Here is a 16,608-nt window from a genome sequence, read left to right as displayed (position 1 = left end):
TTTCACTAAACTTTGTTTGTCCCAAATACCAGTAAGTCATATAAGACAGACCAAATGTTTGGACACACCTTCTCATTCAAAGAGTTGTCTTTATTTTCATGACTATGAATATTGTAGCTTCACACCGAAGGCATCAAAACTATGAATTAACACATGTGGAATTATATACTGAACAAAAAAGTGTGAAACAACTGAAAATATGTCTTATATTCTAGGTTCTTCAAAGTAGCCACCTTTTGCTTTGATTACTGCTCCTCACACTCTTGGCATTCTGTTGATGAGCTTCAAGAGGTAGTCACCTGAAATGGTTTTCATTTCACAGGTGTGCCCTATCAGGTTTAATAAGTGGGATTTCAAGCCTTATAAATGGGGTTGGGACCATCAGTTGTGTTGTGCAGGAGGTGGATACAGTACACAGCTGATATTCCTACTGAAAAGATTGTTAGAATTTGTATTATGGCAAGAAAAAAGCAGCTAAGTAAAGAAAAACGAGTGGCCATCATTACTTTAAGAAATGAAGGTCAGTCAGTCCGAATAATTGGGAAAACTTTGAAAGTGTCCCCAAGTGCAGTCGCAAAAACCATCAAGCGCTACAAAGAAACTGGCTCACATGAGGACCGCCCAGGAAAGGAAGACCAAGAGTCACCTCTGCTGCGGACGATAAGTTCATCCGAGTTACCAGCCTCAGAAATCGCAGGTTAACAGCAGCTCAGATTAGAGAACAGGTCAATGCCACAGAGTTCTAGCAGCAGACACATCTCTAGAACAACTGTTAAGAGGAGACTGTGTGAATCAGGCCTTCATGGTAAAATAGCTTCTAGGAAACCACTGCTGAGGACAGGCAACAAGCAGAAGAGACTTGTTTGGGCTAAAGAACACAAGGAATGGACATTAGACCAGTGGAAATCTGTGCTTTGGTTTGATGAGTCCAGGTTTGAGATCTTTGGTTCCAACCACCGTGTCTTTGTGCGGCGCAGAAGATGTGAACGGATGGAGTCTACATGCCTGGTTCCCACCGTGAAGCATGGAGGAGGAGGTGTGATGGTGTGGGGGTGCTTTGCTGGTGACACTGTTGGGGATTTATTCAGAATTGAAGGCATACTGAACCAGCATGGCTACCACAGCATCTTGCAGTGGCATGCTATTCCATCTGGTTTGCGTTTAGTTGGACCATCATTTATTTTTCAACAGGACAATGACCCCAAACACACCTCCAGGCTGTGTAAGGGCTATTTGACCAAGAAGGAGAATGATGGGGTGCTGCACCAGATGACCTGGCCTCCACAGTCACCGGACCTGAACCCAATCGAGATGGTTTGGGGTGAGCTGGACTGCAGAGTGAAGCCATGAGGGCTAACAAGTGCTAAGCATCTCTGGGAACTCCTTCAAGACTGTTGGAAAACCATTTCAGGTGACTACCTCTTGAAGCTCATCAACAGAATGCCAAGAGTGTGTGGAGCAGTAATCAAAGCAAAAAGTGGCTACTTTGAAGAACCTAGAATATAATACATATTTTCAGTTGTTTCACACTTTTTTGTTCAGTATATAATTCCACATGTGTTAATTCATAGTTTTGATGCCTTCAGTGTGAAGCTACAATATTCATAGTCATGAAAATAAAGAAAACTCTGAATGAGAAGGTGTGTCCAAACATTTGGTCTGTACTGTATATGTTTGATTAAATTTTGTTTTTCTTAAATAAAGCAATTTGTAATGTGAAGCTTTCCTTTGATAACAGCGGAAGGTATTTATTCAGTGCTGTTGGAAGTTTTTATGTTGGTACTGTGAGACGAACATCAATTTAAAGGATAATTATATTCTGAAAAGTGGCAAACACTTATTTTATTGTTTTTAGTTTTTTCCCAAACTGAAAATGTCAGATTTTTATGTCTGACTGAATTTAAACACCACATTTTGCTCTAAGCAGCACCTTCCTTATTGAGAGTTCCTAGAGTTATAAAATATAAATCAAAAACTCCACACTTTATGCAAGTTTAAATAGACTTTAATGTTAAGTGTCCTAACTTGTAGGAGTTCTCCACAAAAAAAAAAAAAAAATCCGCTTCTGATCTTTATTAACCATTTATTTAACCAAAATGCATCAGCAACATGGCATTTGGCTATATAACTTTGTGCTTTTTGGATAAACATAACAGTGTATGGTATTCATATTTTCTGATGTAAATGTAACACTGAACAACAGAAAAGCATAATTGCAGTTATATAATGGTGTAAATATAGAATAAAACTTGATAAAAGTATAAAACCTGATGCTTTCTGGTCAGGCTGTCAACTCAAGTAGCCAGCCAGCAGTAGGCTGCTTAACAGACTTGCACCTTGATGCTGCCGGCTTTAGTTTTAACAAAAGAGCTATCTTAAACCACCCAGTGATATATGCTGTTTCCTTAGTTTCTGCTCCATGACTGCCTTCTTTTAGCCAGCTGAAAAGCAGTGCGCAGCAACAGGTGGAGGAGGGGGACCACTGCCCTTCTCTACTGTTTAAATACCTGGAGAACATTTTGTTTGCTTTAGCACATTTCCTGCTGTCTTATTAAACTTAAAGGTTTTTAAAAACAGAACTTTTATAACTTTCATATAACTTGGTACCTGGCACATGTCTAGTGGCAGTATAGATAAACAAAGCTAAATTATATTCTATCCTAATACTATAATATCTCAATATTTTTTCAGGAACACCTATGTAGCTAGGTGTAAAAAGTTTAATTCTTGGCAGTTTGTTAATATTCATTATGGGGAGTCGAAGCTAACAGAACAGGCCTGTGTGGGGAATCCAGAAAAGATGTCAGACCTTTAAAGTGCAAGATTATCTCCGCTCATTTATAATCTCTTTTATGTTTTCCCCTCCTCTCTGTTGTCTATCATCTTCACTTCCAAAAGATGTACAGTTTAGCTGGATGAACTCATCTGAAAACCCTTTTTTGTCTTTACCCCTTCTCTTTCTACAGCATGACTGTGTAGCTCCTCCTCTTCTCTCTCTTTTCCCCCAACAGTGATGTGTTACTGAGATAATGATGGCAGTGACCCTCCATCCTTCCACAAACACTCACACATTAAAATGTGTATGGGAAATCTGCAGAACACATACCTCTATACACACATGCGCACACACACATGCTGTTGACTGTGCTGCGTGTTTGCATTGCAGGCTAATGGACATAGTTTTTTACACATGGAGCACGAGACAGCCGTCTCTCTGCTGAAGAGTTTCCCTCGGACAGTGGACTTGGTGGTTCTGAGAGACAGCAGCTTGAGATAGAAATAGTTTTATAATAAACAGATCCACTTGCCATCTCTACTCATCTCCATTCAACTCTACCCCACCTGCCCTCTGCTGGAGGCTTGTGAAGCTGACATGAGCTGTCTTTTTTTCATTTTGTAACCTTTTGAAAGGAACACACAGACATCAATTTGCCTATTGCTGGACCAAAGGCAATTACTAGTGCCAAATGTACTATGGGAAACATATCTTCTCTTCTGTCTACCAGAGGTCAGGGACCTGATCGATGGATGGACAGACAATGAGAGGATGCATTTTTGAGTTCCTTCAGGGCTGCTGCAGTTTGGATATTGTAGTTGGTTTGTAAATGAGGCAGTTATCCCATCAGCCAATCAAATTTTACTTTTTTTGCTAAGCCAGTTTGGAGGTATTTTTTGCTTTTTTTTTACTTTCTTTTTTTCTTGCTGTCGATACCTATCAGTTAAATGAATGTGTAGCATCTTGTTTATTGCCTTGTAGTCCAATGTTATGTTTCTTATATTCTTCTCTTTTACCCCTCTCTCATCATTCATTCCGTATTTGACTTTACTTTTTTTACTTTTTTTTCTTTCACATTGTGTTCTGTCTGTTATTTTTGCCTCCAATGTACAGATAACTTTCTGCCTTTTTGTACATATATAAAGATTTGGCTTTCCTGAACTGCACTCTCAGTTTGGCCAAGACAGAAAGCTCTAAAGGTTTATGATTAATATAACTGTTGATAAACTATATTCAGATTTTTTTTTCCTGCAGTTGGACAGGAATCATTTCTCTGAATAGATGATTTTTTTTTCTAAACTACACCACTACTTTAACTGTAAAGAAAACTTTTTTTCATAAAACATCATTGCTGATAGATTTTATGTTTGAAAATTTCCGCTTGCACAGCTGTGTTGAAAAGAGCTAAAGCAATATTTCTGAGGCTCAGCCCATTGAGCTTTTGCAGCCGAGCCAACCTTGTCCTCTAGTGCCATCTACCGTACAAGTCATGCTAATGTTTACACTCACACTGCCATTCACTTGAACTTATAGGGAAACACAAAAAGACCCCTGTGCCGCCGCACTTCTACAATACACTTGCACGCCCTGTGCACTGCTGCATTATGGCGCCCAATTTGTACATTAGCCTGATCAAAGAAAACAAATTCTAATTTCTTGACTTAACACCAGTGATAGTAAGTGTGCCATTGTTTGAAAGTCCTGTTTTCTTCCATTTCCAGACTCTTTTTTTTTTTTTTTAGATGTTTGACTTGTACAAGAGCCAGCCTTTTTTCATTTGAATTAGACTCAAAAGTCTAGATAATTGTAGTTCATGATGCTTTGTGCTGATCCAATACAGATCCTCTACCACATAAATGTTTTGTTTACACAGGTTAAAAATATCAGATTTACTTTTTCATGGCTTCGATCAGACTTGAACTGAAATCTGCTGTCAGCGCTCAGATTTATTGCTCTGATAGGAAAGATTCACAACGATTTATGATCTGATCTATGTCGCAAAGGGTTTGTAGTTACAGTGCCTTGAAAAAAGTATTCCTACCCCTTAAACTTTTCCACATTCTGTTATGTTACAACCACAAACTTTACTGTATTTTAAAATGATTTTATGTGATAGACCATGGTGTTTTCAGCCCTGGTGTATGTTGACTCACTGTTTTTTCTTTTTTTGCAATTGTCCTTTGCACAAAAGCCTAAGTCCAGACATATCAGATGGACAGTGTGTGTGAAGAGTGGTTTTATTATGTCTCACAGATTCTCAATTAGATTTTTCTCTAGACTCTGACTGGGCCAGCATGTTTTGATCAAAATGATTCCATGTAGCTCTGGGCGTACGTTTAGGGTTCTAGTCCTTTTGGAAGGTGAATCTTCATCCCAGTCGTTTGCAGCTTTAACAGGTTGTTTCCAGTGGTTGTCCTGCATCTGTATTCAGTAGCCATCTTCCAAAAAACTCACCTGCTTCCCTTCTTAAGAAAAGCATCCCTAAAGCATGATGCCACCATCAGCATGTTTTACAGTGGGGATGATGTATTCATGGAGATCTGTGGTCTTCTGAAACACATAGTTTTTACATGTAGGACAATTTTGGTCATATCCAAAGCAAGAGCACCTTCAATCTTACGTTGCTCGGTCCCTTACAAGACTTGTGTCGAACAACAAATGAAACTTCTTATGGCTTTATTTAAACAATTCCTTTTTGTTTTACAACTCTTTTATAAGGAATGGATTTGTGGGGCATGGCAGTGGTGCAGTGGAAAAGTGCACAACCCTTGTACGGAGGCTACAGCCCTCAATGCAGCCGTCACGGGTTACAGTCACGGCATGTTGACCTTTGCTGCATGTCTTCCCCTCTTTCTCAGATGTTCAAACTTGGGTTGTTGTTTCATAACCTAACCCGAGTTTAACCTTCTTCAAAACTCAATCCCTAATCTGTCCGTTGGTGTGTTAATACAACTGTTATCTAATGTTCTCAATCAAATCTTTCCGGCCTTTATACAACCAATTCATTCTGAGATTACGCGCAGGTGGACGCCACTTAGTAATTAGGCGACTTATGGCCGTTATTGGTTGGACTCGATTTTGTTTAGATTCATCCGACTAAAGAAGGCTTTTTAGATTTTAAGAGTTTATTTGTAAATGAAAAGAAATGTGAAAACATTGTATCATTTCTCTTTATTTCATATGAATTACTTTGTGTGAATTCATCACATAAAATCCCAATAATATACTTTAAAGCTTCTGGTTGTAACACTGGAGAAATGCGAAAATGGGGTGTGGATATTTGCGATGCACAGTACACTTCAACTTTCACTAGAACATTTGTAACCTGAAGTGTAAATTTTCAGTTTAGAGAAAAAACACTTTATAAGTCTGTTTTGGAGACTTTTGAGCGGGAAATTTCTGGCCAAAGATTTGATGGTCACATTGAAAGAGCTGTACTAATATGACAAAAGTAACAATGGAAAAAAGTTTATCTTATATTTAATGCCTCATGGCGACACTTTTTCAGTTGACAGCATCTTTTATTTTACTGCTATTTGTCATCCTGTGCCCATTATGTGTCAGTCCTCCTAAAGAGCTTCACACTTTCATAAGGACACTAAACGGCACAGTTTGAATATTGCGGTACTGAGAGATTGAACCCTATTTAGAGTTCAATATATCAAAAGTTATGATGTGAACAGAGACAAATGTTTGATAATATAATTATTTTTTACTCTATGTTTCAGGTAATTCTTTCTAAATATATTGATATACCTTAGCTTTGCTCAAAAATTGTGATATTTTGTAAAGACACTTGTATCAAAGATATGGATAGAAGTACACACAGTGTGACCTGAAGACCTACATGTGTACTATCCAAAACTTGTATAAAAATGTATTTCTACTGTAATTGTGAATTTGTGTTATAAAAATGCATATTATATATATATGTATATGAATATAAAAACACCCATTTTCTATGTGTTTAGATGATATAAGAGATGAACAAATGAGGACAGTTTCACTGTATATAAACTGTGAATGAAATATAATTTAAAATTACTCATATTGATTGTGAATGTACCCATGCTTTCTGCAGTACTTAACACGTACCCAACTTGAATGCTGCTTCTTCTGTAGTGTGACAAAATGTACTTTGACCTCCAAGGAGAGAAACACTGTCAAGTTATAAGTTGGACAAATTTTAGTGACGATCTTACAGAACTATTTATTTCTTTATTTATTTGCACATGCAAGTTGAAATCCTTCCAGTTTTAAGTTTGAGTATCAATGCGAAGAAATGCAAGTATATATAATATATATCATGTGTTTAGAATGCATTTTGCAGACACTACTTGTACATACTATTTAAGATACAGTTTTTACAAAAAATTATTCTATGTATAAAACGGAAAAAAATGCTGTGCAGCGATTATACTGGAGCCATTTTGGGCTTCTGGGCGTACCATTTTTTCAATATATAAGAAGTGTTTTGAATAATGTACTAAAGTCTCTATTGTACAAATAATAAAAATGTCAATATTGGTAATGTTTGGTTCTTCTAGTGCATTGCCTTATGTGTTCAAGTTCTGTCTCCTCTGTTTAAATCTTGTTTAAAGGAAGATTAAAAAGTGACAAAGGTCAAAACCGAGTGGAAAAAGATAGAGCTAAAGAAAACACTTAATCAAATACTAAACATAATCTAGGATAAAATGAGGCATAGAAAGAGGAAAAAAGAAAGATTAGAGTCAGATGGAGAAGACATGAATGGAAGACAGGATTCTGAAGGATTTGAGAAAAGAAATAATCAGATGTATTAGGGTAATAAAAAAGGAAGGAAGTAAATGGTGTGATTGCAAACCCTGAAATAAAAGAGAATAATAGAGATCACATTGGCTTCCCCTGTGGATTTTACCTGAGCAGATGCTCCTTTGTCTCTGAGTCCATTAGTTTAACAACCTGGAAACTTATTCATCCCTTCTGATCCATCCGTCTCAGCTTTTCTTGACAGTTATCTGAGCTGTGGATCACAGAGGGACAGTTCATCCTCTTGCTTCAGAAACAGTCCATGGAGGGACAAAACCATGTTAGCACTATATATTAATAAATATATATATATATATATATATATATACACATATCTATACTCCTATGATATTTATATATATAAATACCATAATTATGCAAATGATTATAAATTCATTACGATTATGAAACTCAAGGATCTAGATTTGTTAATGTGTTTTAACATGAGGTTGCCCTGGGTTTTTATCGGCAGTCAGTTTCTTACCTTCAAGGGTATATAACATTTTTGCAATTGGCCACTGTTTAAAATGAAAACGCCTCTGCCTGTTGTAAAAACGTTAATGACGATGAATGTATAACGTGCAGAAAATTTTAGGCATAATAATAATAATAATAATCCAGTAATAAAAAAGCAACTATAAATGCTCAAGTAAACTCAGAAATGTTTTCAGGGTCCAAGCAAATATTACTTGAATTTCACACTGAATTGCTTCCAATGACTCCTGCACTTTATTTGTTTAATATATATTCTATTCTATTTTGAAAATACATAGAACATTACAGGTACAGTAAGTTAAAGAAATCTACTTCGGAGTTGTACCAGCTCCAGCAGAGAAGTTCTGAACCACAGTCAGATCTTCTGTTTCAACTGAAATCATTCTGAGCAATGTCTCCTATAGGTAACATGCTGACTGACAACACCACAGAGCCCCTCTTTAAGGAAACACCAAACTATCCCTTTACCACTTTGTTCTGGTAATGTCCCACACTAGTACAATAAAATACATTTACCATGACTGGCAGTACAGACGTGAAGAAGTAGAAGGGAAAAAATGTAGTCGTTTTCTGCCTAATATTGATCGGTCTTTCACACCATTGCTGAGGAATGTTGAGCCACTCATTCTTACAACATAACTTTAGTTCACGGACATTTGTGAACAATCCTTTATACACAGCACTTTTAACATCTTAAAACAGCATTTGTAAACTGGTTCATGAGTGGAGTCTCACCGAGCCCTTGCAACAGCTTCTTTTGTTCGCTGTATCATTGTTGATACAGTGTTGCAAACTTACAGTATTTTGCAAAAGCATTGATTTCCCTTGAACCTTTCTCCCATATTTTTACATTACAGCCAGAAACTTTAATGTCCTTTACTGGGATTTTTTGCGATAGATAAAATAAAGTAAGCATTTACTATGAAACCGAAGGAATTTAATTTACAAATTAAAATCTGAAAAGTAACATTTGTATTTGTGTTCTTTCACCTTTGCTCTAATACACGAAAATACAATTCATTGCAAACAGCTGCCCTCAAAAGTCACCTTATTCGTAAATAGATACAATTTTTATGGAAATTTTAATCACTGCATAAACACAGCTGTTCTGTGAAGGCCTCAGAGGTTTGTTGGAGAGCACTGGTAAACGAACAGCATCCTAGAAAGCAAGGAACACACTAAGGAGGCGAGAAATAAAGTTGTGGGGAGGTTTAAAGCAGGGTTAGGTAATAAAAAAATATCACAAGCTGTAAATATTTTGCAGAGCTCTGTTCAATCCATCATTTAAAAACGAAAAGTGCTCAGCTGCACCAACTGTATCAAGACATATCTGTCCATCTAAGAGGGCAGGCAAGAAGAGAGCATTAAGCAGATAAACAGCCAAGATCCTCATGGTAACTATGGTTGAGATACAGAGATCCGCAGCTCAGGAAGGAGAATCTCTTATTCATACACTCTGTATATCTGGCCTTTATGGAGGCGTGGTAAGAAGGAAACCATTGTGGAAAGAAAGTCATAAGAAGTCCTGTTTAAAGTTTGTCAAAAGCCATGTAGGGAACTCAACAACCATGTGTGAGAAGGTGAAAAATGGCTGCAACTTTTCCATTTTAAATCTTTTGCAAGCAGCAAGGATGTACTTAGTTTTTTTGGGAATTTTTTGAAGAGGTTTTTTTTTTCAGAACTCCATTGACAGCCTTTCTTTTTCCCTTGACCTATTATGTCTAATTCAACATATTTATAAATTTTCTGCCTTGCAGCAAGAAGGTCCTGGGTTCAATTCCCAGCCTGGGGTCTTTCTGCATGGAGTTTGCATGTTCTCCCCGTGCATGCGTGGGTTCTGACCGGGTACTCCGGCTTCCTCCCACAGTCCAAAGACATGCCTGTTAGGTTAATTGGTAACTCTAAATTGCCCTTAGGTGTATGAATGAGTGTGTGCACGGTTGTTTGTGTGTTGCCCTGTGATGGACTGGCGACCTGTCCAGGGTGTACCCTGCCTCTTGCCCATAGACTGCTGGAGATAGGCACCAGCTCCCCCGCGACCCACCATGGAATAAGCGGTAGAAAATGACTGACTGACTGACTATAAATTTTCTGACTTGTACCATTCCCCTTTGCTCTCCTGGCATCAGTGGTAACTGTAGAACAACTGTAACTCTGGGACAGGCTGACAATGAACAATAGAGTTTACCATTATGCACACACACACACACACACACACACACACACACACACACACACACACACACACACACACACACACACAAGCTGAATGGTGTCCCTTTGTTCCCATTCCTCTTTAGTCTGTCTTTTACACACTGGCTTTAAGCAAAAATGGTTCTTCTGTATTCTGAGTGACCAACCCACTTACAAAATGCATGCATTTCTACCCACACTGATGCTGGAATCAGTAGTGTTTGAGTGTGTGAGAAACAGAAAGGGAAATTTTGTTCACTCACCAAAGTAGTCAATAAGCTCTTGTGACTGGATCAATAACAATACCAGAGACTATGACCTGCATTCAACTGCAGCCTCCATATGTGTGACTGGCTTATGATAGACAGATTCTGCCCAACATGCAGGATATTCGGTTTTGTAATTTTTTGTCCTGTTTTTTTTGTGCACTTAGAGCTATATTTGCAAGGTTAGTGACAGATAAACCAGATTAATATTTTAGTTAGCATGCTACATTTACGATTCGGAGAACAAGAAATCCACTTGTTCATCAAAGCTGAAGGGGTTAATCAATAATAGTTCGTGCTTTGCTTCATTCATTCTAAACATGTTTGAGATATAATGAATGTATGGCAGCAAAGCATTTATGTTAACCTTTTATGAAAAAGACAGAACAATATTTTTTTATCATTGGATCTTCTTCAATACAGCATTAAAAAAAAACATATATTGGTGCACAAATAAAAAATAGCACAGCAAAAAACTATAAAAAAAAATGATCAGATTTTGGGATGTGTTGTTAGTATTTTCAATTAATGTGTGGTACGAAATAGTTGCTCAAAATAGCAAAATGATTCAGCAAGTTCAAAGGTTTTTGGAACAGTTCAAAGACCTTCAAAGTTTTTAAAACTTGACAAAATATATTCCAGTTTATTAATATAAGGAGGGTGAATGGGCAAAGCATAACAAAACTGTGATCATTTTTACATGTGACATGTTACCATTATTATAAAATGTTGTTTTTCCCGTGTCTTGTCCGGCAGAGTAGCACTCAGAATTGTTGTCTGAGTGCCAAGAAGAAGGCCAACAGATGTACTTTTACAAGTGGAGCATTACAGCTTTCTCTATAACTGTTCCACTTGACATGTATAATAAACTTTATTAGAAATTATAAATTAAATGCAATGGACAGAAATGGAAATTAAAAGGGGGAAAAAAGAAAGAAAGAGAGAGAGATGGAGCAAAAAGTTAAAAGAGAGAGGAGATAAGAATAGAGGACAGAAAGAAGAATAAAGAGAATACAAGATAACACCCTAGAAGTCTGCTTCTACACCTGCAGAAAGAAAGAAAGACGGAAAAATATCTGTGTATCTGTAAACACCAGAATCCAAACACCTGTGGCTGTATTTGAGAGCACACTTGTGTACATAAGGTTTAGGCCGAAAAGAAGGGTGGAGGAGGGCCCCAGAGGAACCACCCAGCAGCCACAGTGCAGAAACCCCAGGGAGCTGCAGCAACGACCACCGACAGCTGGCTACATTGGAGCCGATCCAGCCATGGACCCAGAGACCCTAGACCTAGGGGCACACCACCCCTCAGCAGAGGCCTGACAGACACAGGGGGTCCAGGGCCACTGGGAGTGAGACAGCACTCACCTGAGCACCCAGCTCCAAGAACCACCAACACACCTGCGGGTAGAGACACAAGCCACCAGCAAGGAGTGTGACGGGGGGGGTTGGCCTCACATTTAATGGCCTAAGATGATCCAGGAGAGGGGGCAGCCTAAGACCCAACCTGACAGAAAAACAGGCACACACAGTTGCGATCATACTTTCCCACCCTCATGTGTACACATACAACACTCACATCCACACACTCAGTGTAAAAAAAACAAAACAAGAATGGACAGTGTACACTCACTTCCACTCCCCATACACACTACCCGGTCCAGGTACCGATACCCCAAAGGGGCAACCAGCTCCCGCACCCAAAAAGTGGTACCCTTCATTCCAGGGTGGTCCCCTTCATTCACCAACCCTAACTCGAATGACCCAGACCCCCGCCCTGACTGCATATAGAAATTCGGCCACAAAAAACAAGAAAAAAGGGAGGGGTCCACCCAGTCCAAAATAGCCGGTACGAAACAGTCCTAACCACCCAGTGGTTTCCAAACTCGCCCCATAACCCACTCACCCCCATGAACATGAATTTCCCCTAGACGACCCCCACCCCCTTGTCCAGTCGTCCCCAAATTCGCAGTTAGCAACAGATTAGGTTAGGCCCGATTTTTGCTCTTGAGTAATTTTTAATTATTCTTTTTAAACAGTTTATTTTATCGTGAGATAATATTTTCATTAAAATTTCCTTAAACGCTTTACATTAAACGTATCGTTTTTAATATGTGTATTTTTGAGATCTCTACCGTGACAAAGTTGATACTTCCTCGAAAACGTGTATGGAATCCTGTCGCATGCCATCTGGTGGACAATCTAAGTAGGGGTACTACAGATGGCAAATATTCGTGATTTATTCAAAAGTCAAAGTTATTGGTTTAGAATAGTCACTGGAAGCATTTTTTAAAGTAGTCTTGGTTAGAGTAAGACGGCAAACATACAGTTTTATACAAAAATTGTGGCAAAACTGTGTGCATAAGTTGTGATATATAAAGGTAGATTGTATAAGCAAAAACTTCGTCAAGCCCAAAATAAAATACATTTATAACCTCATTTAGACTTGAATGTACTATACCTACATTTATGACTAATCTAAAAAGCCATTGTATTATGTAACATGATAATATCAACACTCAAATAACATATAAGTAAGACTTGAGTTTTTTAAGTAGGCCTATATAAGATTTCCTGAGTACTATGTCTTCCATTAGGCTTTAAAGAGTTACATTTGGGCAAAATCTTGATTTATATTGCGTTATATGTAAAATTATTTGCAAAAATCTTTTTCGCACTCAGAAAAGAAGGCGTGTTGACTTTGTTGCAGCAATCCTTTGGACAAGCCGTGGCTAGAGGTTAGATTTAATCTGAACACTCCACATTTCCAATACCCCAAACCCGCACAGGAATGAACATGCCCTGGCCGCTGCTGGGATTACACCTGCAACATTTAAATTTGACCCGCGTTTTTCGTACGTGCACTATAAATCCACAAAATCTAATGGTTTAGGAACAGGAGGCAGCTTTCCGAGCCTATATCTATTGCAGCTAAGAGTCAGATATATCAGTAAAATCCAAATCTTTCCTCTGCTCTGAGTGGATTAGATGTGGATTCAGTGCACACCTGGAATAGATTAGGCGTTTATCCACTGCGCACAATGTAGCTGTTTACCATCACAATACCACTAGGACACACAAGCTCCTTATAAAGAGCCTCTTTAACAGTGTTCTGAGGTGAGTGTGTGTTTATCCCACAGGAGCGCAAAACCGGTCGGACCACGTCAAGACACCTGAATGAAGAAATGGAGAACTGGTTTGACCGAACAGACAGAGACAGACTTAAAGTGAAAGAAAAAAAAAATCAGGCGTTACCAGTAGAGCTCTCTCGGCTCCGGGTACTAAGTTCAGGTGCTGCGTGTTTTATCGTTTAATGTAAACGCTTAACGGCTTCTGTGTTTGTTTTCGACAAGTTTTTGCTCTTTAAACGACCAATTGTTGCCGGCTGTTGCAGGGACAGTTCGGTGTCCCAGTTTGAAGGAAGGCTGCATCGTGCACATCTGTAATAACACACACCGACACAGCAACTATACTGCGCGCCTGACACCATGTCTGTGCTACAGAAAGGTAATAACAATCTTTTTTTTTAACCATCCTCTCATTTTACTGTCTTAGAGCTGTGGCAGGCCAATATGGAACCAAATATTGAACTTGCTAAAGAACTGGCATAAAATAAATCGTATTTAAGCGCTCGAAAATGTTGCGTTGATCAGATCCTTTGCACTGGAGTACGAACTTTCCTAAAATACAGTTTTTGGTTGAATTGTTTATTTCACAGAGACATAAAGTAAGTCGTTTAAAGTCTTTGAAAATAATCTATTAATACGTTTGATAAAAGTATTGTGGTTAACACGGTATGTTACCGCATACGGTTTTGGAGTATGAGAGCGTGCTTGTCTAATGAAAATGTGGTTGATCTCAGTAAAATGGAATATCAAAAGGTTATTTCTAAAGTTATTTCAGTAATTGGAATTAAAACGTGAAACGCATATATTGGCCTATATAGATTCTTTACACACCGTGATATAGATTTTAAGCAACGTTTCCTGTTAACTTAGATGATTCTAACTTACAGCCAATGAAAACACGAAACTCTGCAAGAAAGTAGAATGTCACGTTAAGAAAGAAAGGGTTTTTTGAAACTAAAATGTTCTGGTCATGTTATAGACGAGGGCATATTGAAGACTGCTAATTTGACACCCACAATAGGATGAGTCCTGGAAAGTTAGGTGGAAGGAAAAAGCAGGGAATAAAAAAAATTGACAAGCAATATGCATGTGTCTAGCTTTGAAAGCAAGCCCCTTCAAGATTTTGGGGGATGTTCATAGAGCATGGGTGTATTCATGACATTAGCTATAAATTCAGTTCAATTTAATTTCAAATGGAAAAATACTTTATTCATCCCAAAGGGAAGTTAAATGTGGTTGTAACTAATTGTATACCGGTTTCTTCAAAGAGCTGTTGTTGATGCTAATGGTTGTGGGCAGGAAGGATCTCCAGTGGTCTGTCTTACAGCTGATCTGAAGAAGCCTCTGACTGAAGACACTCTGTTGTTGTACGACAGTCTCATGAAGAGAATGCTCAGGGTTCTCCATAATGTTCTTTATTTTATGAAGAATCTTTCTTTGCACAATTATCTCCAGAGGTTCCAGAGGAGTCCCCAGAACAGAGCCAGCCTTCTTTATTAGCTTGTTGATAAATGCAGAAGAGATCACACTCTCCACAACATAGAAGATATGCAGCATCTTGCTGCAAACACCAAAAGACCTACGCTTCCTCAAGAAGTACAATCTGCTCTGTCCCTTCTTGTAGATCGCTTCACAGTTGCATCTCCACTCTAGTCTGTTGTCCAGGTGAACACCGAGGTATTTATACTCCTCCACCACCTCCACTTCTTCCCCCATGATAGTAATAGTTTTTGACTTATTCCTGTTTCTCTTAAAATCTACAATCATCTCCTTTGTTTTAGTCACGTTCAAAATTAGATGATTGTTTCCACACCATGCCACAAAGCGGTCCACCACCTCCCTGTACTCAGCTTCTTGTCCATCTCTGATCCACCCCACAACTGCAGAATCATCCGAGTATTTCTGCAGATGACAGGAGTCTGTCTTGTACTGGAAGTCTGAGGTGTACAGAGTGAAAAGGAATGGTGAGAGTACAGTCCCCTGTGGTGCTCCTGTGCTGCTGACTACCTGGTTAGACTCACAACCCTTCAGTCTCACAAATTGTTGTTTGTATGAAGACCTGAGTCTTCTGGAGTTTCTGACAAAGGAAATCAGGTTGGATTGTATTAAATGCACTGGATAAATCAAAGAACCTGATCCTCACAGTGCTGCTGGCTTTGTCCAGATGACAGTTTGTTGAAGCAGGTGTATGATGGCATCTTCAACTCCAACTCCACAGCAATAGGCAAACTGAAGAGGTTCCTGATCATTCAGTTCATGGTTTGCATATTCAGGTGGGCCAACAGAACTCTCTCTAGGACCTTCATGATGCGGGATGTCAGGGCAACAGGTCTATAGTCATTGAGGACTGATGGGTGAGTTTTCTTTGGTACCGGAACAAGACAGGAGGTCTTCCACAACACTTGAATGTTCTTCTGGGCCAGGCTAAGGTTGAAGTGGTGCTGCAGAATCCCACAGAGCTGCTCTGCACAGGCCTTCAGGACTCTAGGGCTGACATGATCTGGACCTGCAGCCTTATTCCAGTTCAGTTTTTCCAGTTGTCTCTTCACCTGTCTTCTTGAGAGCCACATGTGGAAGGGGAGGCAAAGGGAGCATCAGCATCCTCTGATTTGGTTGAAGGCAAACATTTAAATGCAGGAGGGCCCAAGACTGACGTAGAAAATAAAACATTTGAGATGTCACAGGAAAGCTGTGGGTCAAAGGAAGGTGGGATGTCTGTTTGGCTGTGAGCAGAAGAGGATGATGCTGAGCTTGTTTCTGATCTGAACCTATTGAAGAATGTGTTTAGTTCAATGCCGCTGTCCAGACATCCATCGGTCCGATCTTCCTTCTGCTTGAAACCAGTGATCTTCTACATCCCTGACCACACAGGGATCTCTGATATTGTTTTGCTGGAGCTTGCTCTCCAGCTTCTTTTTGTCCTTGCTGTCTCTTATCTTGACATTGTTGTCAAATGTTGTCA

At 38.9% G+C, this 16,608-nt stretch overlaps 2 protein-coding genes across 9 annotated transcripts in view; both read left to right on the top strand.

Annotated features, from left to right (window-relative positions):
- Positions 1-7,307, top strand: part of lrrc7 (leucine rich repeat containing 7) — a 190,293-nt gene extending 182,986 nt beyond the window's left edge. For 4 of the 7 annotated variants that reach the window (XM_047375014.1, XM_047375015.1, XM_047375017.1 and 1 more), the window contains one exon: positions 3,167-7,307. In XM_047375014.1, coding sequence (XP_047230970.1) covers positions 3,167-3,277 — 111 coding nt within the window. In that variant the 3' untranslated portion in view covers positions 3,278-7,307. Of the gene's footprint in view, positions 1-2,966 lie in introns of all 7 variants that reach the window. The other 3 variants (XM_047375019.1, XM_047375016.1, XM_047375018.1) reach the window with 2 other exon arrangements.
- Positions 7,308-13,908: 6,601 nt separating this feature from the next.
- The window catches only part of LOC124873635 (discs large homolog 1-like protein), a 170,944-nt gene continuing 168,244 nt past the window's right edge, over positions 13,909-16,608 (top strand). The window contains exon 1 of one of the 2 annotated variants that reach the window (XM_047374398.1): positions 13,909-14,025. In XM_047374398.1, the coding sequence (XP_047230354.1) occupies positions 14,007-14,025 (19 nt within the window). In that variant the 5' untranslated portion in view covers positions 13,909-14,006. The remainder of the gene's footprint in view (positions 14,026-16,608) is intronic. The other variant, XM_047374399.1, reaches the window with a different exon arrangement.

This window comes from Girardinichthys multiradiatus, chromosome 9 (genome assembly GCF_021462225.1).
Source record: "Girardinichthys multiradiatus isolate DD_20200921_A chromosome 9, DD_fGirMul_XY1, whole genome shotgun sequence".
Classification (NCBI taxonomy): Eukaryota; Metazoa; Chordata; class Actinopteri; order Cyprinodontiformes; family Goodeidae; genus Girardinichthys; species Girardinichthys multiradiatus.
This window is presented reverse-complemented; position numbering and strand designations above follow the sequence as displayed.